We start from the raw sequence: 25,845 nt of genomic DNA on the forward strand, positions 1-25,845 counted from the left end.
TACCAACCTTTTTTCCTCCTGGATCTCTCTATGCAAATATATTGTTATTTCTGCCATCTGAAAACATTGCCATCTTGTCCCCATTCCTCTGTTTCCCTTTTTTGCTTGACAGTTTCTCCCATGTCGGCGATTCTCTTTTTTAATTTTTATTTATTTATTTGACAGAGATCACAAGTAGGCAGAGAGGCAGGCAGAGAGAGGGGGGGAAGCAGGCTCCCTGCCGAGTAGAGAGCCCGATGTGGGGCTCCATCCCAGGACCCCGGGACCACGACCCAAGCGGAGGACAGAGGCTCTAACCCACTGAACCACCCAGGCGCCCCTGCGATTCTCTTTTTAAAACTGGGGATGGGGCGCTTGGGTGTCTCAGTGGGTTGAGCATCCAACTCTTGATTTCAGCTCAGGTCATGGTCTCAGGGCAGTGAGATCAAGCCCTGTGATGGGCTCTGCACACAGTGTAGAGTCTGCTTGTCCCTCTTCCTCTGCTCCTACCCATGCTTGTGTTCTCCCTCTCTCTCAAAAAAGTAAATACAATTTAAAAAAAAAACAAAAAAAAACAAAAATCTTGCGATAAAATTCACACACCATAAAATTCACCTGTTTAAAGTGTACAATTCTAATATATATCAGTGGTGTCTAAAATATTCACAAAGTTGTAAAATTCATCACCCCAAAAAGAAACCCCATACACATTAGCAGTCACTGCCCGCCCCCAGACCCTGACAAATGCTAATCTACTTTCTGTCTCCATGAATTTGCCTATTCTGGATCTTTCATATAGATGGAATCATATAATATGTGACCTTCTGTGTCTAGCTTCTCTTCATTTAGCATGTTTTCTTTTTTTTTTAAGGTTTTTTATTTATTTAACAGAGAGAGAGAGAGATCACAAGTAGGCAGAGAGGCAGGCGGGTGGGGGGAAGCAGGCTCCCTGCCGAGCAGAGAGCCCGATGCAGGGCTCCATCCCAGGATCCCGAGATCATGACCTGAGACGAAAGCAGAGGCTTTAACCCACTGAGCCACCCAGGCGCCCCGCATTTAGCATGTTTTCAAAGTATATCCATGTATCAGTATTTCACTCCTTTTTCTGGTCAAATAATATTCCATTTCATGGATATACCAAATGTGTTTATCCATTCATCAATTGATGGATATGGGGGTTGTTTCCACCTTTTGGTTATTACAGGTAATACTACTGTGAACATTTGTATACAAGTGTTTGGGTAGACCTATGTTTTCAAAGTTCATGAGTATACATCTAAGATTGGAATTGCTGGGTCATGCTTTAACTCATGTTTACCATTCTGAGTAACCGCCGGATTGTTTTCCAAAGTGGCTGCAACATTTTACATTCTCACCGTTCTTTCCTGCTGTTAACTCTTGTGATTGTCCATCGTTTTTTGTTTTTTGTTTTTTTAAAATCTAGCCATCCCAGTCGGTATGAAGTGGTATATCATTGTGGTTTTGATTTGTGTTTCCTTATTAACTAACTAGGGACGTTAAGCATCTTTTTTTTCTTAAGATTTTATTTATTTATTTATTTATAAGATTTATTTATTTATTTGACAGAGAGATCACAAGTAGGCAGAGGCAGGCAGAGAGAGAGAGGGGGAAGCAGGCTCCCCACTGAGCAGAGAGCCCAATGTGGGGCTCGATCCCAAGACCCTAAGATCATGACCTGAGCCGAAGGCAGAGGCTTAACCCACTGGCCACCCAGGCAGTCCTAAGCATCTTTTCAGGTGCTTATTGGTTATTTGTATATCCACTTTAGAGACTTGTCTACTTGAATCCTATTTTTTTTTAAGCAGGCTCCCCGCCCAGCAGAGAGCCCGACTCGGGGCTCGATCCCAGGACCCTGGGATCACGACCTGAGCTGAAGACAGAGGCTTTAACCCACTGAGCCACCCAGCTGCCCCATCCTTTGCCTATTTAAAAACTATCTTTTTAGGGGCATCTGGGTGGCTCAGTCAGTTAAGCATTGGGGGACCAAGACAGTGCAGGAGAAGGAAAACTAGGGTTCAGGGGCTCAGTAAAGTCTGTCCTTCTGCCACTAAAAAAAAAAAAAAAAATTGCCTTTGGCCCAGGTCATGATCCCAGGGTCCTAGGATCAAGCCCCACGCTGGGCTCCCTCCTCAGCAGGCTAAGTCTGCTTCTCCCCCTCCTTCCTGCTTGTGCACTCGCTCTGTCTCTTTCAAATAAATAAATAAAGATTTTAAAAATTATCTTTTTATTAAGTTATATGTGTTTGTTTCATATTGTGAATACTACTTCTTCATCACATATATGATTTTCAAGTGTTCTCTCCCATTCTATGAATTGTCTTTTCATTTTCTTGATAGTAACCTTCGAAGCATATGTTTCTTTTTTTTTTTTTTAAAGTAATCACTACATTCAATGTGGGGCTCAAACTCAAGACCCTGAGATCAAGAATCACATGCTCTACTGACTGGGCCAGTCAGGTGCCCCAGCATATAAGTTTTTAATCTATTTTTTTTCTGTTGTTGCTTGTGCTTTTGGTATCATATTCTGTCAAAAGAACCATTGCCTAACTCAACATCACCAAGATTTACACCTGTGTGTGTGTTCTTTTTTTTTCCTATGAGTTTTAGCTCTTACATTTAGGTCTTCAACCCATTTTGAGTTAATTTTGTAAGTTATGTGAGCCAGGGGTCCAACTATATTCTTTTACAAGTGGATATTCAGTTGTTCCAGCACCATTTGTTGAAAAGACTATCCTTTCCCTACTGAACAGTCTTGGTACCCTTGTCAAAAATCAGTTAGCCATAAATGTAAAGGTTTCTTTTTCAATTCTATTTTATTGATCTATATGTTTATCCTCATACCAGTACCCCACAGTCTTTATTACTGTAGCACTACAGTAAGTTTGTGAGTCCTCCAACTTTGTTCTTTCTTTCTTTTTTCTTTTCTTTTTTTTTGCTTCCAAGATTGTTTTGGGTATTCTGGATCCTTTGCTTTTCCATATGAATTTTAAGATCAGCTTCTCAGATTCTGGCAGGGAAGGGCCAGCTAGGATTTTGGTATGGATTGCATTGAATATGTTTATTAACCTGGGAGTATTGCCATCTCAATAATGCTAAGCCTTGTAATCAATGAACATGGGGTGTCTTTCCATTTATTTAGGTTCTCTTTAGTTTCTTTAAAATGCTCTGGGGCACCTGGGTGGCTCAGACAGTTAGGTGTCTGCCTTCAGCTCAGGTCATGATTTCAGTGTTCTGGGATCGAGCTCCAGTCAGGCTCTCTGCTTTGTGGGGAGTCTGCTTCTCCCTCTTTCTCTGTGCTGTCCGTCTCCTCTCCCCCACCCAAATAAATAAATAAAATCTTTAAAAATCAAAACAAAACAGTGTTTTGTACTTTTTAGTGTATAGGCCTTTACCTCCTTGGTTAAATTTATTCCTAAGTATTTTACTTCTTCTGATGCTATTGTAAATGGAATTGTTTCCTTATTTTATTTTATTTTATTTTATTTTATTTTATTTTATTTTATTTTATTTTCAAGTAAACTCTACACTCAATCTGGGGCTTGAGCTCACAACCCTGAGATCAAGAGTTTCATGCTCCACCTACTGAGCTGGCCAGGTGCCCCAGGAATTGTTTTCTTAATTTCATTTTCAGACCATTCACTATTAATGTATAGACATGCAATTGATTTTTGTATATTAATCTTATATCCTGCAACTATTAGCTCTAATAGTGTGTGTGTGTGTGTGTGTGTGTGTTCCTTAAGATCTATATATAAGAGCATGGCATCTGTGTATAGAGATAGTTTTACTTCTTCTTTTTCAACCTAGATTCCTTCCATTAATTTTTTTTTTCTTAATTGCCCTGGCTAGAACCCCAGTACAATATTAAATAGAAGTGATGGGAACGGACATCTTTGCTGTATTCCTGGCCTTAGGGGGGAAATATCCCATCCTTTCAGCATTAACTTAGCTGTTAGCTGCGGGTTCTTTATGGATGTCCTTTAGCAGATTAAGCAAATTCCCTTCTATTCTTAGTTTGTTGAGTGTTTTCATTATGAAAAGGTGTTGGGTTTTGTCAAGTGCTTTTTTCTTATCTATTAAATGATCTCTTTATCCTAAAAGGGTTTTATCCTTTATTCTATTAATATGATGTATTACATTGTTTTTGTAGGTTGAACCAATCTTGCAATTCTGGGATAAATCCCACTTGCTTCTTGTGAGATTTGTATATAAAAAGGACTTTAGGATGAATTCAGTTTGCTAGTATTTTGTTGAGGATGTTTATATCTATGACATAAAGCATTACTGATTAGTAGTTTTCTTGTGATGTCTTTGCCTGGTTTTAGTACCAGAGTAATACGGGCCTCATAGAATACTTTAGGAAGTGTTCCCTCCTGTATTATTTTTTGAAATAGCTTGTGAAGGATTGGTTTCCTGTTTTGTCTTGAACCCACTCTGATCAGGTTTTTTGCCTGCGCTACTGTGCTGAAGTTGCCCTTGTTAAGACTTCCAGTGACCTCCACATTGCCAGTTCAATGGCCCGTTCTCAGCCATCATCTGACACTCATCAGCAGCATTTGATACAACATTTTCTTCCTTCTTGAAATACTGTCTTTTCTTGGCTTCCACACTTTTCCTGGTTTTCTTTCTGCCTCATTTTTTTTTAAGATTTTATTTATTTATTTGACAGATCACAAGTAGGCAGACAGGCAGGCAGAGAGAGAGAGGAGGAAGCAGGCTCCCTGCTGAGCAGAGAGCCCGATGTGGGGCTCGATTCCAGGACCCTGAGACCATGACCTGAGCAGAAGACAGAGGCTTTAACCCACCGAGGCACCCAGGTGCCCCTCTGCCTGTTTTTTTAAAAAACATTTTATTTATTTATTTGGCAGAGTGAGACAGAGCAAGAGAGGGAACAAGAGCAGGAGGAGTAGGAGAGGGAAAAGTAGGCTTCCCACTGAGCAGAGAGCGGGGCTTGATCCCACAACCCTGGGATCATGACCTGAGCTGAAGGCAGATACTTAACTACTGAGCCACCCAGGCGCCCCTTCTTTCTGCCTCACTGACCACTCTTCTCAAATCTCCTTTACTGGATTTTCCTCCTTTATCAGATCTTTTAATAAAAGGGTCACAGGCTGGGGTGCCTGGGTGAGCCAATCGGTTAAGCTTCTGCGTTCAGCTCAGATCATGATCCCAGGGTCCTGGGCTTTTTCCCTCTTTTTTTTTTCCTCCCTCTCTCTCTCTGCCTCTCCCCTGGCTTGTGTCCTCTCTCCCTATCTCTCTCAAATAAATAAATAAAATCTTTAAAAAATAAAGGACCACAGGGGGCACCTGGGTGGCTCAGTGGGTTAAGCTTCTGCCTTCAGCTCAGGTCATGATCTCAGGGTCCTGGGATGGAGTCCCACATCAAACTCTCTGCTCAGCAGGGAGCCTGTTTCCTCCTCTCTCTCTCTCTCTCTCTGCCTGCCTCTCTGCCCACTTGTGATCTCTCTCTGTCAAATAAATAAAATCTTTTAAAAAAATAAATAAAGGACCACAGACCTTGACATTTTTTCCCCTATTTTGGGTGATTTCATCTGCTCTCCTGAATTTAAACACCAATTATATGTTGAAGCCCCCCAAATTTGGAGCCCATATGTGATATCTCTCTGTCTCCGGATTTAAATGTCTATTGCTTAGTAGACATCTTAATGTGGATTTTTAACACACATCTCAAACTTACCACGTCTAAAATAAAACTTTTGATTTATCCCACCAAAACCACCAAATCCCACCATCTTCCCCATCACTATTCACTGCAACTTTATCCTTCCAATTGATCCTAACAAAAATCTCAGAGTTATCCTTCTTGGCTCCTTTTTACTCTTACTCCCTACCCATTCCATTAGCAAATCAGTGTGAACTACCTTCAGAATAGCCAGAGTCTGACCACCTCTCACCACCTCTGTGAGTAGGTTATCACCCTGGTCTTTCTCCACTGGGACTGTTGTAATAAGTCTTCCAATTGTCTCTCTGCGTCTTCCTTTCCTCATCTTGTCTGTTCTCAACACAGAAACCACCCAAGAGTTAGTATCACGAATAGATGTTGAATTGTGTCAGATGATTTTCTGCCTTGAGATTATCATTGTGTTGTTGTTTGAGTTTTTTTATTTTGTTTTGTTTTGTTTTTGGGAGGGGAGGTCTGTTAATGTGGTAAATTGCATTGATTTTCAAATGTTAAACCAACTTTGCATTCCTAGGATTAACTCCATTTGGTCATATTGTATTGTCCTTTACGTATATGTTGCAGTTGATTTGCCAAAATTGTAAGAAGGCTTGAATCTATGTTCATAATGGATATGTTTTTTTTCCTTCTCTTGAAATGTCTTTTTTTGGTTTTGGTGTCTGGATAATGCCGGCCTCATAGGATTAGTTGAAAAGTGTTCCCTCCTCTTCAGTTATCTGGACAAAGTTGTGCAGAATTAGTATTTACTTTTAACCTATCTTTTATTTAAAGTAAGTTTCTTGTAGCATATAGTTAGGTTGTGATTTTTTTTCTTTATCCAGTTTAGCAACATTCTTTATTTTAGTGCTTGCTTTAGGGTTTACAGTATATACCTTTAGCTTATCTCCAACTACCTTCAAGTGATATTATACCACTTTACATACTCGATTAAAATCTTGTGGATGAGGGCGCCTGGGTGGCTCAGTGGGTTAAGCCGCTGCCTTCGGCTCAGGTCGTGATCTCAGGGTCCTGGGATCGAGTCCCGCATAGGGCTCTCTGCTCAGCAGGGAGCCTGCTTCTCTCTCTCTCTGCCTGCCTCTCTGTCTACTTGTGATCTCTCTCTGTCAAATAAATAAATAAAATCTTTAAAAAAAAAAATCTTGTGGATGAGATAGATAAAGGGGATTAAGAAGTACAAACTTCCAGGTATAAAATAAATAAGTCACAGCGATGATAAATACAGCATAGGGAATATGGTAAGATCGTAAAAACATCGTATGGTGACAGATGATGACTGTACTTACCATGGGGAGCACGGAGTAAGGTACAGAATTGTTGAATCATTATGTTGTACACCTGAAACTAATGGAACACTTATGTTAATTATACTTCAATACTTTAAAAAAAAAAAGAAACAACAAAAAATAAAACCTGTAACTGTATACTTCTGTTTCTCCAGTCCCCGGCTTAGGGCTACTGTTGTCACATGTTTTATTTTCACGTATGTTATAAACCCCATGATTCAGTGTTACTGTTTTTGCTTTAGGAAACTGAATATCAGGGCACCTGGGAGCTCAATCCGTTAAGCTTCTGCCTTCAGCTCAGGTCATGATCCTAGGATCCTGGCATCAAGCCCCGCATGGGGCTCCCTGCTTAGCAGGGAACCTGCATCTCCCTCTCCCTCTCCCCCTCCCCCTGCTCATGCTCTCTCTCTCTCCCTCCCTCTCTCTCTCTCTCTCTCTCTCAAATAAGTAAATAAAATCATGAAAAGAAAAGAAATCGATTATCCCTGGGGCACCTGAGTGGCTCAGTTGTTGGAGTGTTGGACTCTTGGTTTTGGCTCAGGTGGTGATCTCAGGGTTGTGAGATCAAGTCCCATGTTGGGCTGCATGTTCAGTGCAGAGTCCGCTAAGGCTTCTCTCTCCCTCACCCTCTCCCCCTCCCCACCTCGCTCTCTCTCTCTCAAATGACTAAATAAATCTTTAAAAAAAACCTGATTATCTCTTAAAGATATTTATTTTATTTTTTAAAAATACTTGATTTTTAAGTAATCTCTACACCCAATGTGGGGCCTGACCAACTCCAAGACCAAGAGTCACGTGCTCTACAGACTGAGCCAGGCAGGTACCCTTTTTAAAGACATTTAATTTAAAAAATACACATACATAAGTACCCATCTATTTTTTTCTGGTGTTCTTTGTAACTCTGTATAGAGCCAGATTTCTATTTGATATCATTTTCCTTCTGCTTGAAGGTCTTCTTTTTAACATATCCTATAGTGCAGGTCTGCTCGTGGTGAATTCTTTCAGCTTTTGTATGTCTGAAAAGTCTTTATTTCCCCTTCATTTTTAAAAGACATTTTCACTGGGTAAAGAATTCCAGGGTCACAATGTTTTTCTTTCAGCGTTTTAAAGATCTCCTTCCACTGCCTTCTGGCTTGCGTTGTGCGTGGCGATATATATGCTGTCATCTTATCTTTGTTTCCATGTGCGTAATGTGTCTTTTTCCTCAGGCTGCTTTTATAATTTTTCTCTTTATCGCTGGTTTTAATCAACATGATTAGGAAGTTCTTTTGTGTATTTTCTTCATATTTCTTGCACTTGGGGTTCACTGAGGTTCTTGTGTTTGTGCATTTATAGATATCATCAAATCTAGAATATTTTTCACTGTTATTCCTTCAAATATTTTTTTCTACTCCCTGCTTTTCCTGGGACTTCCAACACACATCAGCATAAACATATTAGGGTGTTTGATGTTGTCCCCCTGCTCACTGATACTCCATTAAGTTTTTAGTCTTTTTCTCTCTCTGTCTCTTATTTTAGTAACTCCGATTACTGCGTCTTCAAGTTCACGAATCTTTTCTTTTCCTTCTGTTAATCTTACCCAGTGTATTACTCATCTAGACATGCCTGGGATTTTTTAATCTCTACACATTCAATTTTGGTCATTTTTATATCTTTAAAGCTTCCATGCTTCTACCTTTGCCCATGTTCAGGCTTTTGTCAACATATTAAAATGTAACATGCTACCCCTTGGCTCAAAACTTTCTGGTGGCTTCCCATCTTAATCAGATAAAAAGTCGTAGTTTTAAAAATGCCTGGTGCCTAGGTGGCTCAGTCATTAAGCGTCTGCCTTCGGCTCAGGTCATGCTCCCAGGGTCCTGGGATCAAGCCCCACATTGTGCTCCCTGCTCAGCGGGAAGCCTGCTTCTCCCTCTCCCACTCCCCCTGCTTGTGTTCCCTCTCTCGCTGTGTCTCTCTCTGCCAAATAAATAAAATCTTTTTTAAAAAGTATAGAAAATGACTGACAAGGTCCTATATGACTTAATCTGACTTCATCCATTACCTCTCTGACTTTATCTCCTTCCTTCACTCCTCTCCATCTGCTCTGAAATATATGAGCCATGCTTCTACCCCAGGGTTTTTGCACTTGCTTTTCACTCTGCCGTAAAGGCTTATCTCCCATACGGCCACATACCTTTTCCCTCACTTCCCTCAGGGCCTTACTCAAATCTCACCTCAGTAAGATCTTCCCTTCCACCCCATTTTTAAAACTTCATTGGATGCTCATATAGGCATTTCCTGAATCTTCCTTTGCTTTACTCTTCTCTATAGCTCTTACATGATCTTACGTACTGTACTCTTTCACCTAATTAATTTTGCTAGTTGTTACTCTCTGCACTGTTAGCTCTGAGGGGGCAGAATTTTTCTGTTTTGTTCACTGCTTTACTCTCAGCTCCTAGCACCGTAGCACCTGGCACACAGTGAACACTCAGATATCTGTAAAGTGAATGAGATGAATGAGACTTTTTTAAGTGAATAAATGAGAGCCTGTTGACACCTGGGGTCGAGGGAGAGTTTAATAAAAAAGGCAGGAGAATTAGCACATATTATGGGAGCTGTTTCCAGAGTCCTTTTCCCATATCATTTAATTCTCATAACCAAGAGGCATCGTCCCCATTATCAATATAACAGAACCACCGCTAAAGGAGTTTGAATCATCAGTCTCAGACCAGCGAAAGTAGCAGGACTGGGCCTTGAACCCGCGCCCTCTGTCAGACACCATTGATTGAGGTGAGCACCCAGCTAGCAACAGCCTGAAGGGACAGGTCTTAAGCTCCTTTCAACTTTGATAACGCTTGTGACTACTTCCCCCAAAGAAGGGTTAGAGCTTCTACCCCAGATTTGGTAGAAGCAATTCCCCATTTCTGAGTTACAACCACCTAGGAGAACTCCAGCCTGGCAGAGGGAGCACACCACCTGCGGATACCCCTGAGAGCCTGGGACTTATTTTTAGCCCGAATAGGAAAAGTGCCGAATATCTTCTAGGAGAGTTGGCAGCTGGCGGGCTGCTGATACAGCTGTGTTTATGTAAGCTGATGGCAGAGGAGAGGGTAAGGCTTAGCGAGGAGGCAGGAGGTGCTGGGTCCACCTGTACTCGATGATGCTCTGATGTCCAGGGCCGTTGCTGGAAAGCCCTGGGTCAGAAGTTACTGCGAAGGACAGGGTCGCCTAGATCATTTGGAAATTGCAGAGAGCGTGGGAGCACGTGGCTCCCCAGAGTCAGAGCATTGGTTAAAGCCTCCGCAGGTCCTTGGCCTCTGCAGGTCCTTGGCCTCTGCCCACTCAATCACCCAGGAGTAAATAAAAGAACAGAAGTGCATCTAGAAAGCATCGCCGTTCATCTGATTTGGACTGTAGTGCTCAGACAGGCCAGGTGAAAGCAATCTCTAACACACACAGAAGTTGTCAAACAAGGGGGTCCTGTTTTCTCAGAGGCAGACGAATAAAGCTCTTCAAGGAGTCATCTGTGGACTCGGGAGAATCAAGGTTGAAATGTTTTCTAGTGGGGATTTTTTTTTTTTTTACATTCAGTTATGAAAATTTTCAAATAAAACAAAAGTAAAGCAAACAGTGTAATGAACCCTCAGGTACTCCTCACCTAGCTTTTAGCACGTATCGTGGCCACAGCCTTGTTTCATCTGTTCTCCCCACCCACTCCAAGATTATTTTCAACAGATCCCAGACAGCAGCACATCATTTCATCTGAAAACATTTCAGTGTGTACCTCTAAAATATAGGGAATCTATTAAAAAAAAATAAATAAGCAACCGTGATACTATCTTCACACTTTTAAAACAATGAACAGGGATGCCTGGGTGACTCAGTCAGTTAAGCGTCTGCCTTCAGCTCGGGTCATTATCCCAGGGTCCTAGGATCGAGCCCCACATCAGGCTTCTTGCTCAGCAGGGAGCCTGCTGCTCCTGCTGTCTGTGCCCTCTCCTTTTCTCTCTCTGTCAAATAAATAAAATCTTTAAATATGAACAATTTCTTTTTTAGGATTTTGTTTATTTATTTGACAGAGAGAGAGCCAGCGAGAGAGGGAACTCAAGCTGGGGGAGTGGGAGAAGCAAGCTTCCCGCCGAGCAGGGAGCCCTACTCGGGGCTCGATCCCAGGATGAAGGCGGACACTTAACGACTAAGCCACCCGGGCACCTCAACAATGAATAATTTCTTAAGATCAACTATACAGTGTTCAGGTTTCCCAAATTGTCTGAATAAGCATTTTTTACCCCCTTCTCTTTGTTTTAAATCAAGATCTCAAAAAAGGTTCATCTCTTTCCTCTCCTCTTTGCAATTTATTGCTGAAGAAAGCAGGTCATTTTTCCCACAGAGGCTTCCATAGTCTGGGTTTTTCTGATCACATTCCCCGTGGTGCCGTTCAACATATTCCTCTGTAGATTTATTAATCTGTTAACTGCCCATTTGTTTCCTGTAAGTTAGTGGTTAGATCTAGAGACTTGATCAGGCTCAAGTTCAATTCTTTTTTTTTTTTCTTTCATTGTTCTTTTTTTTTTTTTTTAAGAGAGAGAGCACACATCACGCCAGCTGGGGGGAGGGGCAAGAGGAGAGGGAGAGAGACAACCTTAAGCAGAGTCCCCGCCGAGCATAGAGTCTGACCCTGGGCTCGATCTCACGATCTCACATGATGTGAGCGGAAATCAAGAGTCAGACACTTTACTGACTGAGCCACCCTGATGTCCTGGCTCAGGTTCAATTCTGTGGCAAAAATTTATCATAGGTTGGTAGACCTGGCTGGCTCAGTTGGTGGAGCACGCAACTCTTGACCTTGGGGTTATGAGTTTGAACAATACGTTGGGTGTAGAGATTACTTTTTTTTTTAAAGATTTTATTTATTTGAGGGGCACCTGGGTGGCTCAGTCAGTGAAGCATCTGTCTTTGGTTTGCCTTGGGTCCCAGGGTCCTGGGATCCAGCCCCACATCAGCAGGCTCCTGGGATCCAGCCCCGCATGGGGCTCCCTGAGCCTGCTTCTCCCTCTCCCTCTGCCACTCCCCCTTCTTGTACTTTCTCTCTCCATGTCAAATGAGTAAATAAAATCTTTTAAAAAAAAAATCCCAAATCATACAATTAAAAAAAAGATTTTATTTATTTGAGAGAGAGATCGTGCATGCATGTGCACAACTGGGGGGAGGGCGAGAAAGAGAGGGAGAAGCAGACTCCCTGCTGAGCAGGGAGCCTGATGTGGGGATGGATCCCAGGACCCCAAGATCATGACCTGAGCCCAAAGGCAGACGCTTAACCAGCTAAGCCACCCTAGGCGCCCCTAGAAATTAAAAAATACGTCAAACCTGATGCTACATACTTTCATCGGAGGCAGCAAATGTCTGGTTTCTTTTTGTGATGTTAGCAGCCTAGAATCATTGCCTAGACCCCATTAATTGACTGATGCCTAATGAATTTTAAGGAACAAAGGTGGCTGCAGTGGCTGTCTCTAAGTAATGCATTCATGAGAGCATTCCCTAGAGAATGTGTTGTTTGTTATTTCCGAGTCACGAAGCCAGCCTGGAAGCCCGTCCTGGTGGTTGCACTGTGGGGCCAATCTCTGGTACTCTAGGGAACCTGGGGCTTTGTGTGTCTGGGTCAGCCCTGTGGGGTGTTATGACGGTCTTCCCCACTAGAGGACACTGTGGCTCCAGGACTTCACGTTGTTCCAGTCAGTGTTGCAACTCGGAGGCCTCTCAGAAGACCAAACCTTTGGCGTGCATTTATTAGGCACCAACTGTGTGCCTCTTGTGTCAAAGGGAGAGATGAAAGAGGTCAAACACAAAGTCCTGTGGCCTTGTTTCCCAAGGTAGTTTCATTGTATTTTCCTTTTAAAAAGAAACAGAGGTATATCTACGGTTGTTCGCCCCCTACAGGGGTGGCTGCCTCCGGCTGTAAACTGCAAACCAAATTTGGTTACTTGGTGCTGGATTTTTTTTTTTTTAAACAACTGCGATATATGGGCTTTTTGGAATGTGAATGTATCCAAGAAAGATGCCAAAGTGTATTCATCTCTGAAATAATTTATTCATCGATTCAACACCATGTATTGAGTACCCAGTGGGGAAAGGGAAGGAGAGATGACGCTTGCTCACTGAGAGCTTCTCTGTGCCAGGCACTGCCCTATCCTTTTTATCTACATCCTAGCAAGATGTGTCATTTTAGCCTCGTTTAAATCCAAGACCATGAGCCCTGTTGAACTAACTTGGTAAAGATTATCCTGCCAGATGCAGATGGAGGTCTGTGAATAAGTATGTCAGTTTTCCACCAACCCGCCTAGAACCTAGGCTGACAGCACGATACTAGAGGACAGAGAAAGTGTGGCAATTACAAAGGCCTCCTGTCCTTATGGAGGTCATGACATAACATAGACATTATGACAAACAGACACACGATCACAGGTCCCCTAACATGTGGACACCCTCACCACCTACTGCCAGCAGATGGGATGCTGCCCTTCTGCAGGGAGGAGCCCTCTGACCACCAGCGATAGAACCCCAGGACCCCAAGATCATGACCTGAGCCCAAAGGCTCTGCAGGACTGATGCCTTTGTGGTGATCGCCCACTCACCCTTACCACATCTGTCCCGTGACCCAGGCTTTGGGGGGTGTCTGCCTGACTCAGACCATGACCACCAGCCCACCTGGAATGTTTAGCAAAACCAAGACAGAGATGACCTCCAGAGGTTACAATCAGTAGTTACATGGAGGAGGAAGGCACAGGCAGGCACACGCATGATCAAGCAAAAGCAAGGAGTTCTTGAAAATCTGTGCTAACGTAGCAAATAATTTAAGATGCCCTTCACCAATCTTCATATTTTCAAACCCACTTAACCATTCCCCCAGCCTTGTCTCTGTGGCCTCAGAGTTCAGCTCTGGCAGCACCACTAAACCCACATCATAAGAGCCCAAGCTGTGTAATTGACTAAATGCAGTCAGATACATTAAGGAGAGAGAATGACAGCTGGCACCTGGGAAAATGAACTCACGGGCTTCAGCTGGGAAAGGAGATACAGGTGGCAGGTGTCTAAAGAAACACAGTTAGGAGTGCTTGGAGAAGACCAATCCCGAAAGCCACTTCAACCTCAGGCAATCACAAATGCGAGGTTCTGGGGAGAGGACAAGCGTGGGTGTGCTTTAAGCCAGCACCCTCCTCCAAACGAGCCCCAGGATAATGAATGAGCCATCAGCCGGCGCCTTTGCTCTCGGAGGAAAGGACCTCCCTCTGCAGACCGTCCCTCTGAAAATACAATTGTGCCTCAGGAACCATCTGGCAAATGTGTCTGTTCCTTCAGCAGTTCTGGTATTTCCCTGACGTGCAGCCCCTTTTTCTTGGATATAAATTGTTGCAGCAAGCCAAGCCAGCAGAATGCTTATAATGCTTCACAGGCTATCCCCGAGCCTGGTTAACCCCACGGTTCGCAGGCTAGGAGGCTGCTCATAGTGAATGGAAGTCTGGGAGGCATGCATTTTCTTCTGTGCTGTGCTTACGTATTTTCGGAGTCTACGCTGCAGGCATGTGAGCTGCAGACCACAAGCGGCAGCAACCAGATTGAGTGCACTTCCGTTGCAGGACGTCCTTCACGGAGAAGGGACAGGTTAACTCCATCTCTCCGCAGAGGACTTGGACAGCTCCCCAAGGAGCCACAACAGGCTGCCACAGCTGTAGGACAGATCACGTGCTCTGGCCACACACGGAAGGATGGCCAGCAACCCTGACTGCCAGCAGCCGGGCCCCATTTTGCATAGAGCCACGTTCCTCTTCTGACCCAGCCTGCTGGTGTGCGAGGCTGGAAAATTTGTGGGTCACCTTGGGGCCCCCTTGGGCCATCCCCCTATTTCCAGCCTGCTTCACTGCTTCTAGTTCAGAGAACAGATGGACTGGGAGACCAGGCTGAGCCATCACTCATAAACCCCCTTACTCCCACCCGGAGGGTACTGGATTGTCGCAACAGGGTGGGAGAGAAAGCAGTCAGAGCAAAGCCTCCTAGAATGTCCCCATCACCTAAAAACGAATAGGCAGTTTCTATGCAGCTTTACACCTTCCTGCCTTAGTACATGCAGTTCCCTCTGTCTTGAACGCATCAAGCCCTCCTCCACCTGGCAAACTCCTACTTGGTCTTCTAAGATCCAGCTCCAGCATCATCTCCTTGGACCCCCTTTCTGCCACCCCATGCTCAGCATACATGTCTACTCAGCACTGATAGCATTGTGCCGGAAGGATTTTCTAGCGTGTCATCTCCACCTGTCCTAGAGCTCACGGTGGGCAGAAACTAGGTCTCATTCATCTCCGTGTCCGGAGCATCAGTCTGCAAAGATGTTTATAGGTGCTGTTTTGGAATGGAAAGTCGGAGATCGTGGGGTTTTGAGATGGATTCTTCTACTGCAATCTCTTAGTCCCCAGGGCTGCTTGGCTAAAGAGTGACAGGGCTTGGACCAGAACCGAGGTCTGCTGGCTCGTGAGCCTGCTCGCAAGTACTAAGGAATCACATCCTGATCTGTATTCCCCCCCATCCAGCCTGGGTGGAAGGAGTGATGGGAAGTGAACGGGCTTCTGGGCAAGCAGCAGGAGGGAGAAGGGTCCAGGGGACCCAGCTGTATTTCAGGGCTGGGGGAGAGGTCACAGTCCATCTAGTCTGACGTCCACGCTCATGGATGAGACAGTGGAGGCCCACGGGGTTGAGGTGTTTGGTCAAGGTCACACAGCAAGCTGATGGCAGCAGAAGGAAGAGAATGCATGCCTCCGAATCCCCTGAAGAGTTGAGATGGCCAAGCCCTCCTGACCAGCCGCTCTCCGAGGGGCAGGTCCCTGGAGTCCTCGACTCTTCTGGGCTTTTCTTTCCCTCTCCTGGTGGCACAGCACTTAAGTAGGGTGCATTCTGCATAAATAATAAAGAACACTTTCCTTCCAGGGAGGAAGGCTGTGTCTGGGCAGGCACAGTGACAGATGGTATTTACAATGTGCGTGGAGAAGTTCTCACACCGCCTCACTTGGGCCATGGCTGAGAGATGGAAGAAACAGATCCGAGTGCCCACCGTCTCACTCCCCTGCCCGCCGTTCCCAGGCGGTGGCGGCTGTGGCTGCTGCCGTGTCCCCATCATCAGAAAGCTTGCCTCATGAGCCCTAAGGCATTCTTCACTGCAGCCCCTCACTGGAGTAGGTGTGGGATTAACGATGCTCCTTCCCAGAGGAGGCCCAGAAAGGCCTCTGAGGCCAGAGGCTGGACAGACTTCCCAGGAATTCTGACCTCTGGGATGCCTGCCTTCAGCCTGGAGAAGTAGCAATGGGGCAGGCTTATTCCTTGAGCACCATTTTCGGAGAGCTTTCTAGGTGCCAGGAATTGTTCTAGGAGTCACAGCCACTGCTGTAAGTGAATAGAACCAAGTTCTTGCCCTCCTGGAGTGTACCCTTCGTGGGAAGGCCGACCCTGGGCCTTGGGGCCAGGTTCTGTCCGTACAGCTGGCTGGACACCCTCATGGGAGGCCGACACTGTGCTGAGGCGAATGAAGGCAAACCGTACCCCTCCTTCTGGCAGGAGATTGCACAGGCAGCTTAAGAGAAACAAAGCAGAGAAACAGACCGATGGCTTTTTCCCTAAAGCCGAAGCCACCCCCTGATGCACGCTGGCCTGTGACAACAACGGGACAAGCCATGCTTGGGCACCCTGGTTGAACCCTGCCTGGCTGCCCTGGGGGAGGATCAGTAGTTGGGGCCAAGGACACTCACCATGTTGGCTTCCCCTCACCTCCTTTCACTCTTGAAATAAGAAATTTGGGGAGAGGAATGGAGACCCAGACCTCCTCTGGCCCAGGGGTTTTATGTCCCCGTTTGTAAAATGGATGCAGTTGTACCTATTCTGCTTACCTCAAAAAAGCCAGCTTTGGGGGGACAAAATGGAATGACAGACCTAGGGGCACCCGGGTGGCTTAGTCAGTTAAGAGTCTGCCTTCCGCTCAGGTCATGATCCCGGAGTCCTGGGATCGAGCCCCGCATTGGGCTCCCTGCTCAGTGGGAAGCCTGCTTCTCTCGCTCCCACTCCCCGGCTTGTGTTCCCTCTCTCGGTGTGTCTCTATCAAATAAATAAATAAAATCTTACAAAAAAAAAAAAAGAAGAAGACAGACCTAGAAGCGCTTTGACATAAAGGCAGCAGGCATACGAATGTATCTTTATTATGCAGAAGGATCTTTTCTCCATAACATCAGACTCCTTGCTTGTTGGGGGCTGAGAGTAATAACTCTGTAATTAGACTTCATGTCCTATCAACAGACATGCTCTGTTTTTCATTAAACAGACATTTGTTCGGCTCCTACGGTGCGCAATGTTGCATATTGTGATGGATGCAAAACCAAACGGGCCATGAGAGCCTCTCCTTCAAGGAACAGACACTCAGAGAAAGAAGATAAAACTTGGCTGGAGGAAGGAGTGGTCCCTTTGGGCCGGAGGGTAAAGGAAAGGCTTTGGGAAGGAGGGACGTGCCTCAGAGAGGCGCATGCGAACCAATGAGGAGATGGGACCTACCTCCTGCATAAAAACCAAAGGTTCCACAAAGTGTCAGAGGCCCAGAGAGAGTCCAGGAGTGGCACCCTGGGGACCAGCCACGCCCCAAAGAGACTACAGAGAAGGAAGCCAAGAGCCGGCAGAGCGGCTGACAGTTGCCCTGAACGTGTGGCTGGCTCCATTTTGGAGCTGGGAGAGTCTCCTCTGTGCCCTTCCGAGCTTTGCTTTTGGGAGCCCACGCCTCTCTTTGAAAGAGCTTGGTGTCTGTGAACCTAGACGTCCTTCGGCAATGATTTAAGTGTCTCGGCAAATTGGGGGCCCCGGAGGGAGTGAGAAAGGAAGAGACGAAAGCAAAGCTGCGTTGTGCCTTGTGCTGTTTGATCTCCAAGACGGCGGGCAATAATGGAAGCATGTGGGAGCTAGGACGGAGGGCGGCCGGGCTCCAAGTGGCGGTCGCCTCCCTGAGCCGTGTCTGCTGTTCAGACTTGCAGGCTTCAAACACGACTGGGGGTTCCTGGAAGACAAAAGAATTCAGGGCTGGGGCTTGGATCTCAGTCAAAAATAACTCATGTCTTCATCTCAGGCAGGCACTGGGCGGCCGCTCGGGGCTGTTTGCAGGTTTCTCAGAAGATCGGAGCGCCAAGTCGTGAGACGGGCCTGGAAGGGTCAGCTTGGGTTTGCTTTAGGGAGAGAAAGGGCCTTGAGGGGACCATGCCCAATTGAGGGAGACCTGAGAATGGGAAACTGCTGTGGGGGAGAAGAGGCCCAGGCCAGAGAAGTTCTGGAGAAAATCACACCCTCTCTTCACCCCCCTGCTCTGCATAAGCCATTTGCTTTGGGCGGTAATTACAGCCCTTAATGTTCCTTCCCTGGCTTCTCATTAGCTCATGTGGTCCACAAAATCCTTGGCTCCCCTCACCCTGCTTCCCCCTCCCAGTGGCTCCCCCTGGCTTTCCCGAATCACCACTGGCAACCCATCGTTCTAGCCCCCAGGTTCAGAGCATCAGATCCTTAAAACCCACTCTGCCCTCTCTGGGTGGGTCCACTTCCGAGACTCAGCCCCCAAACAGCTCTTCCTCTTCCCTCCTTCCTTTTCTCCCCGAGCTGTCATCAGAAGATTATCTGATTTTCTCCTGGGAGGCCAGGGCCTGGGTCTTCTTCCCTTTGTGTTCTCAGCACCTCGGCCAGGGTCTGGCAAATAACACATTCTTGCAATGTTGGTGAATTGCACCCTTGAGCTGCTGCCAACTTAATCTTCCTAAAACGCTGCTCTGCTCCAGTAAGGAGCCATCCCTGCTTCTCCCATCGCCTGCTGAGCGGGGTCCCACCTCCTCAGCCTGGCACTCAAGGACTTTCAAGACTTGGTTCTCACCACCTGGCCACTTGGCACGCACCCTTGGAGCTGTTCTCGACGATGTCAGTGGCTTTCCTAACTCTGTGCCTTTGTTGTGGTGGTTTCCCTCCACCCAGAAACCCTTCCACACGGCCTCCCCTAAAGCTGCCCCATCTTTCGAGGCTCATCTCTGAACGGAGTTTGACTCTTCGGAGCTCAAACCACTCTTCCCCAGACTCTCATTCTGTGCTGCAGCCGCCTAACAAGACACGGTTCGGAACCATAAGAGAGGTCACAGGTGTGGAGCACTGACAAAATGAAGGGTAGGGTATCAATCAAAGCCAGTCAGCCCTGGCTTGCTGTCACAGCCCAGCAGACCTAGGGTTCTCTGAGAGCCGGGCCCGGAGACAGTCATCTGCCTGCCCCACGGCAGCCACAGCAGCCGCTCAGTGAAAGTGGGCAGGCACCAACGGCCATTCCCTCCTCTGTCCCCAGTGTGACACTGACTGTACCAGTCCTCAGATCATCCCTGTCTGGGGTGGCCCAAAAGCTATCAGACAGCCTGGCCACTCCCATCCCTCTAAGGGGTCCCATTGGCTGCTGGGGAGCGGGGTGTCCTGAGCAGATTGCCTGGGCCCCAGGGGTGAAACAGACTGGCTGGAGAGGTGGAGGCTACAGTGAAGGCTAACGGAGGTTTACAGAGGATGCTGGGTGTTACAGCTCATCTCCAAGGCCAGATGGCCATTCTCCTTCCAGTGAGGGCCAGGGAAATGGGAGCCATCTCCGGAAAGGAAGTTTCGGTTAGTGGTGCGGAATTCTTTCCCAGGATACTTCCGTTGCGGGTGAAATGTTCCTAGGGCAGACAGAGAAACAAGATGTCTTCCTGGAGACTTCTTGGATCCTCCCTCTCCTCTAATTGCAGCTGTGCTTGTGACCTCTTCCTTGGATGGCATCTCCCATTGTCCCATGCTCAAGCCAGCCTCCTCCTGTCTATCTTCATATTACAGCTGAAAAAAAGTTTTTTTGAAGATTTATTTATTTATTTGAGAGAGAGCAGGTGCGTGTGCAAGAGTGAGCATGCAGTGGGGAGGGGCAGAGGGAGAGAGAGAATGTTAAGCCGTCTCCCAGCTGAGCCCAGAGGCCAACACGGGGCTGATCCCAGGCCCCTGAGATCATGACCTGAGCAGAAACCAAGAGTTGGTTGCTCAACTGACTGTGCCACCCAGGCGCCTCTGAAAGGATCTTCCTTTCTTTCTTGGAGAGATAGGGAGAGAGACTGCATGTGCATATGAGCACAGTGGGAGCAGGAGAGAGGGTCCTTTTTTTTTTTTTTTAAGATTTTATTTATTCATTAGAGAGAGAGCACACAAGCAGAGGAGAGAGAGAGAGAAGCAGACTCCCTGCTGAACAGGGAGCCGGATACAGATGGTGAGCTTGATCCAAGGACCCCAGGTCACGACCTGAGTCCAAGGCAGACGCCTAACCATCTCAGCCACCCTGGTGCCCCAGGAGGAGAGGGTCTTAATCAGATGCTGTGTTGGGTGCTGAGCCCCACGCAAGGCTCGATCCCAAGACCCTGAGACCATGACCTGATCTGAAACCAAGAGTCAGATGCTCAACCGACTGTGCCACCCAGGCACCCCTGGAAGGATCATCTTGTATTTATTTCTGAGAGAGACTGAGAGAGCACCTGTGCTCGTGTGGGGGAGGGGTAGAAAGAGAGGAAGAGAGTGGGGGGACTCTTAAGCAGGCTCCATGCCCAGCACGGAGCCCAATGTGGGGCGGGGCCTGATGACACTGAGATCAGACCTGAGCCACATTCAAGAGCCAGACGCCTAACCGACTGAGCTCCCCACATGCCCCCCACGGGCTTGTCACACGAAGGAGGCTGCTCTCAGGGACTGCCATGCCAGGTTGCTCCTACTAGCTCCCTGCCATACCATACTGCTTCCCGTGCCCCTACAATGCCTTCCCTTCAGGTTTCTCACTTTCCTGGGTTCTGGGGACATATCCTTTAGGAAGCCTTCTTGGAACCTCAAGAACCCCATCCTTTGGGTTTCTATCCCCCCTGGGCTTCCCTGACATTCTCCAGCTGAACAGTTTCTGGAATGCAGGGTTCAGATCCTCTTTATCTCTGTATTCCCGAAGCACTGTCACCGGCACTCAGAGGAGCGCCGTCTGTGTTCGGAGAACTGAGCCTGCCGGGGTCTCTTCCACCTGGGGGGATGACAGAGTTGGATCTGTTGATAAGAGATGCCTTTTTTCCCTCACCCCACCCCAGGCTTTCTGGACAGCTGGTCCAGTCCCAGAGATCTGAGTCTCCCACAGCTAGCACCCACAGAGGTCATGTAAATGGTATTCCGGAGCGTGGGGAGGAGGCATTGACATTGACCTCAGGGTTCCATGCTTCCTTTTGTCCTTCCAGACCCGTGTCTTTCCACAAAGAAGTAGGCCTCTCTTCTGTCCCCCTGAAGGCTGTTTTCAAAATCACACCCTGTGCACAGTTTTATTTACAAGGAAATCTTGGCAGGATCTTGACTTGTTAGTAGAGTAGGAATGGGGGAGGGTGGTGAGAAACAAAAATAGTTGAAATGATCACACTTTCTGAAGCCGAGATGAAAATTGGTGTCTGTAGCAAACTCACCTAATTAGAACAGAGTTAATTTCCTCCTCTGTGTTTAAGGGGAATAGTCATTGTTGGGTGAGATGGTCACAGGTTGGATTCTGGGGCTGGGTTGGGTGTCTGCTCTATGGTGATGAGAATATTAATTGCAACTTTCACTGTTGGAAAAGAGTCTCCTTTTCTGACAGGGAGAGAGAGGAGCAAAGACCAGTGAGTGGGTGGATGTTGGGTGGTGGGAGAAGGACTGGTAGAGGACTGACTGACCAGGACTGAGCCCCTGCCCTGTTGGGAGAGGTGGCATTTGTCCTAGCTGACCACTGGACCAATTTGCAAGCAGAGCTTCTGCTTCTGGGAGACAATCTCCTGGGAGGGCTTTCCCACGGGAATCAACACCCATTTTTTTTTTTTTTTTTTTTTTAATAAGATCCCCTCTTTCTCTGATGTAACTTCAGTACTACTTGCTTTAGCTTCTTTACCTCCCTTCTCCCAGTTGGGGCACATCTGTGGGCTTGCCTCTGTCAACCTGGTCAAATGAAGCCAGGGCACGGTCACATAACTCTCTTGTAGAGAGGGCAAGATTTAGGATTTGGGGTCCCTACTGTCCCGATCTCCTGAGTTCTCCCATCCCTGAATTACTGGGCGTATCTGGACCTCCCAAAATCTGAGACTGAGGGCAGGCGAAGAGAGATAGAAGGGTGTCAGGATCCTGTCCTCCCAGCATCCCGCCCCCAATTCACTCCCAGTTAACCCCGGCCTTGCCAACTTAGGGAAAGCCTCACCCCTGCCTCCTTCGTGTATCTGCAGCCTCCGAAGGGATCATTAACCCGGTGGGTTTGGGAAGTGGGCGTTGCACCCCACCCCGACCCCGAGACCAACCCGAGCCCGGGGTGGAGGCTGGCCGTAATGGGGCCACGGACAGCACAGCACTCCCCTCCGCAACCCCCCGCCCCGGGGGTGCGGCCACTTACCCGCCAACCCAGCCGCAGCTCTGCCCCCTCCCCTCCCGGGGCCGCGCCGCTCTGACCGATTTGGCTCTGGTGGTGGCGCCCGGGGGCGGGGGACGGCGGTCCCCGGGAGCAGCCCCGCCCCCGCCCGCGCGCCGCCCCCGAGGAGTCCGCGGGGAGGAGGAGACTCCGGCGCAGAGCGGGGGCCGCGGGAAGCGGGAAGGGAGCGCGGGGAGCTGCGGGGCCGGGGCCGGGCCAAGGGCGCCCTCGCCTCGGAGCCGGGCGTGGGGGCTGGGGCGCAGGCGGAGGCCGCCGGGGCCGCAAGCGCGGAGAAGTTTGGCCGCGAGGGCCCGGGCGTCCCGGGGTGGCGAAGCGGCGGCGCGGGGGCCGGGGCCATGGGGGCGGGCGCGGGCGGCTGGGCTGGCGCGGAGGCGGCGCGGCGCGCACAGAGCCCCTGGAGCTGCGCTGCCCGCGCGGCGCAAAGTTAGCCCGGCGCCTCGGGACTAGCCCCGCAGCCGCCCGCTGGCCCTGGACCCCGCGTCGACATGGGCGAGCACCCCAGCCCGGGCCCCGCAGTGGCCGCCTGCGCCGAGGCGGAGCGCATCGAGGAGCTGGAACCCGAGGCCGAGGAGCGGCCGCCCGCGGCGCCGGAGGACGTGAGTACCCCCTCCCCCGCCCGGGCAAACTTTCTGGGGGGCTTTAAGGGGGAGCTGCCTCCGTCTCGCCCCCGCGGGGCAACTTAGAGGTTTCAAGGTGACGCGGGAGCGCCCCGGATTGGCCGGGTCCCCGCGGGCGGGAGGGGGCGGAGGGACCGGTCTCCCCCAAACGCGCGCGCGCCGCCCCCCGCCCGGGCTCCGCGGCTTCCCTGCGGGACGCAGCCCAGCGGCTGCGCTGGGGACTGGTCGGCCGGGAGCCCCCACTCCGCGGCTGGTGCAGTGCCCGGGACACGGCGTTTTCCCGCAGAGGCGGCCGCGTCACAGCAGTGACTCCCCCTCCCCTCCCACTCGCGACCTGCGGGCTCTCTGAGCCCGGGGAAGGAGCGGGCGCCGCAGAGTCCCCGGAACCCGGCAGGGCTGACCGGTCTGGCGACCCCCTCCTTCGCTTCCGGATTAGCTCCCTCCCTGCACCTGCTCTGTCGCGACACTGATTGAAATTCAAGCCGGCCCGGTCCCTGAACCCGGCCGGAGGAGGGAGGGAAAGAGCGCTGGGAGCGGTGTTGCTTCCAGAAGAGAGCCTAGGACTCCCAGACCGTGTGGATGCCAGCGATGGTCCCCCGGGCGAGGATGGGGAGGGGCTGCCCCAGAGGGCTTCCCTGCCATCTGCTGCTGGAGTCTCCTTCCCTGTGGTCCGGGGAGCCATCGGCGGAGCGGGCACTGGGGAGTCCTGGGAACTGGGATTGCTTAAGCTGCTCCCTCCTGAGGTTAACCTGCATATAGAGGTGAAAAACTGGAGAGACACTCTGCCCTGCCCTAGCCCTCTCTCAGGGTAGGGAAATGGAGAAGCCAGGACCCTTAACCTACCAGTGAATGTGCCCCAGGGGCGCTTAACCTCTTGCCTCCCCGCTGGCCCCCTTGGTTAAACCTCTCGCCTGCTTCTGGCTCCAAGCTCTGTACTCACCAGGCTCGTGCACTCGGCACTTAGATTCAGCCTTGGAGAGACTGTTTAGATTTCAGTGCATTTCGGAGACCCCTCCTCCCAAACTGCAGGCAACGGTTAGTGTTCATTCAGGGCTGAGTTTTCCTGAGTAGGAGGTCTCTGGCCCCCAGCAGGTCTAGACTGTTGCGGCAGGGTGGGTTCCCAAGTGTGGGAGTAGTCGTGGACACGAGCTTTAGGCAGAAGTTATTAGAGGCCCTTGGATAGATTTGGATGCCTTTATTTAGTAATTGCTGAGAATCACCCTTGTTCCGCTTAGCTTATCCCTCCTCCAGCCTGCTGGTCTCCCAAGAGAGGGACATCTCGCCCTCCCCAACCTGAGTTCCCTCACTTTGCTTAGTGCAGACTGATTTGGGGAGCTCTTCCCAGGTTCCCCTGGTGTCCTGCCGCGGGTTCCTGAGACTGGGCAGCAGCTGGGAAGCTCTGTCAGGAATATCGGGGGGCTAGAGAGTCCGTGGTGATAAGTGTGTGTTTCTTTCTCTCTCTCCTCTTCCTCCTCTTCTGCATGGCCTCTCTCTCTACCAGCACTGGAAAGTCCTGTTTGATCAGGTATGTGAGCGGTTAAATCCCCCCACTTCCTTCCAGCCCTCCCCTCAATCAGTCTCCCTGCTTGCGTGGGCTTCCCTAGCTCTGCACTCCTGAGACGGTGACGTGCGGTGGGGGCGTGGCTTAGTGCATCTCTGAGAGTGATCGACAGTGCTCTCCACTGCTCTCCAGGTTTCAGGAGTAGGCGGTGGGCTCCCCTGAGACATCCTTAGATCCCTCCTCCTCCCAACTCTGCCTCACCAGAGCTGGGTTTATAACATGTAGAAATTGCACAATGCATAATCGAAAGCCTGGGATATTCCCTATATGCGGGGAGGGGGGTGGGTTCCAGCCGGGACTGGGGGTGTGGGGGAAGGGCTTAAGTTACTCTCCCGCTCCTTTTTTACCTCCACTTTCAAAGATCCATGGCCACTACTGAAGTCTACTCCGTGCTGTCCTTGGAGGGTGACTCACAGTATGGGCTCTTTTGCAGGCTGACTCTAACTTTTCGGCAGGGATGAGAGAGTTATGGGAAATGCATGTTATTGTTTGCAACTCCTAGCGTCTAGGTGTGGGGAGTGGAGGTGGGAATACCAACTTCGGAATCTGTCGATGGACATTGGACCTTCAGCAAGGAAACAGGTTCTTCATTGCTTCAGGCCTGAGAGTTTTTGTGTATTCCCCCCCCCCCCATTCCCCTATGCAGAGGAGAGGAGGCAAGGGATGTCCCAGCGTGGGGCAGGGGAGTAGTGAGTGCTGTGGTCCTGCAGTAGGCATGATCGCTCTGTGAACTTTGTGCAACTTTAAGAGCCCAGGCTGGTTGGGCCAGAGGGAACCTGTTGGGTTGAGCAAGGAGATGAAGCTGACAAAGTAGCTTGGACCAGACCGTATCCTGCTGTAGGCAGGGAAAGCCTTTGAAAGTCTTTGCAACAGGGATCCAAGCAATGCTTTGGAAAGGTCCTGTGTGCCAGTGGGATGGAGGTAGGGTGGATTGCAGGAATGAGACCGGGACCTGCTGCCGTGAATGGACATGGAGGACGGCAAGAGTGGGAAAGAAGAGGGATGTGGCGATGGGCGAACTGGAAGATCTCCCTGGACCCGTGTGTATGGGCGAAATGCACAGATAACTTTGAGATGCTGAACCTGGACGGCAAAAGGGAAAATCAGGGTGGGGTGGGGTGGGCTGTTGGCAGAAATGATAGCTTTGGTGACAGACCAGTTCGATTCCAAGAACCCACCAAATGC

The 25,845-nt window shown here is 49.0% G+C and overlaps 1 protein-coding gene across 2 annotated transcripts in view; it reads left to right on the plus strand.

Annotated features, from left to right (window-relative positions):
- The first annotated feature begins 22,655 nt into the window (after positions 1-22,655).
- LOC116863004 (rhomboid-related protein 3) overlaps positions 22,656-25,845 on the plus strand; it is a 46,267-nt gene continuing 43,077 nt past the window's right edge. For both annotated transcript variants that reach the window (XM_032850475.1, XM_032850476.1), the window contains exons 1-2: positions 22,656-23,078; positions 24,601-24,624. In XM_032850475.1, coding sequence (XP_032706366.1) covers positions 22,968-23,078; positions 24,601-24,624 — 135 coding nt within the window. In that variant the 5' untranslated portion in view covers positions 22,656-22,967. The remainder of the gene's footprint in view (positions 23,079-24,600; positions 24,625-25,845) is intronic.

This window comes from Lontra canadensis, unplaced genomic scaffold, assembly GCF_010015895.1.
Source record: "Lontra canadensis isolate GAN:19392208 unplaced genomic scaffold, GSC_riverotter_1.0 scaffold443, whole genome shotgun sequence".
Lineage (NCBI taxonomy): Eukaryota > Metazoa > Chordata > Mammalia > Carnivora > Mustelidae > Lontra > Lontra canadensis.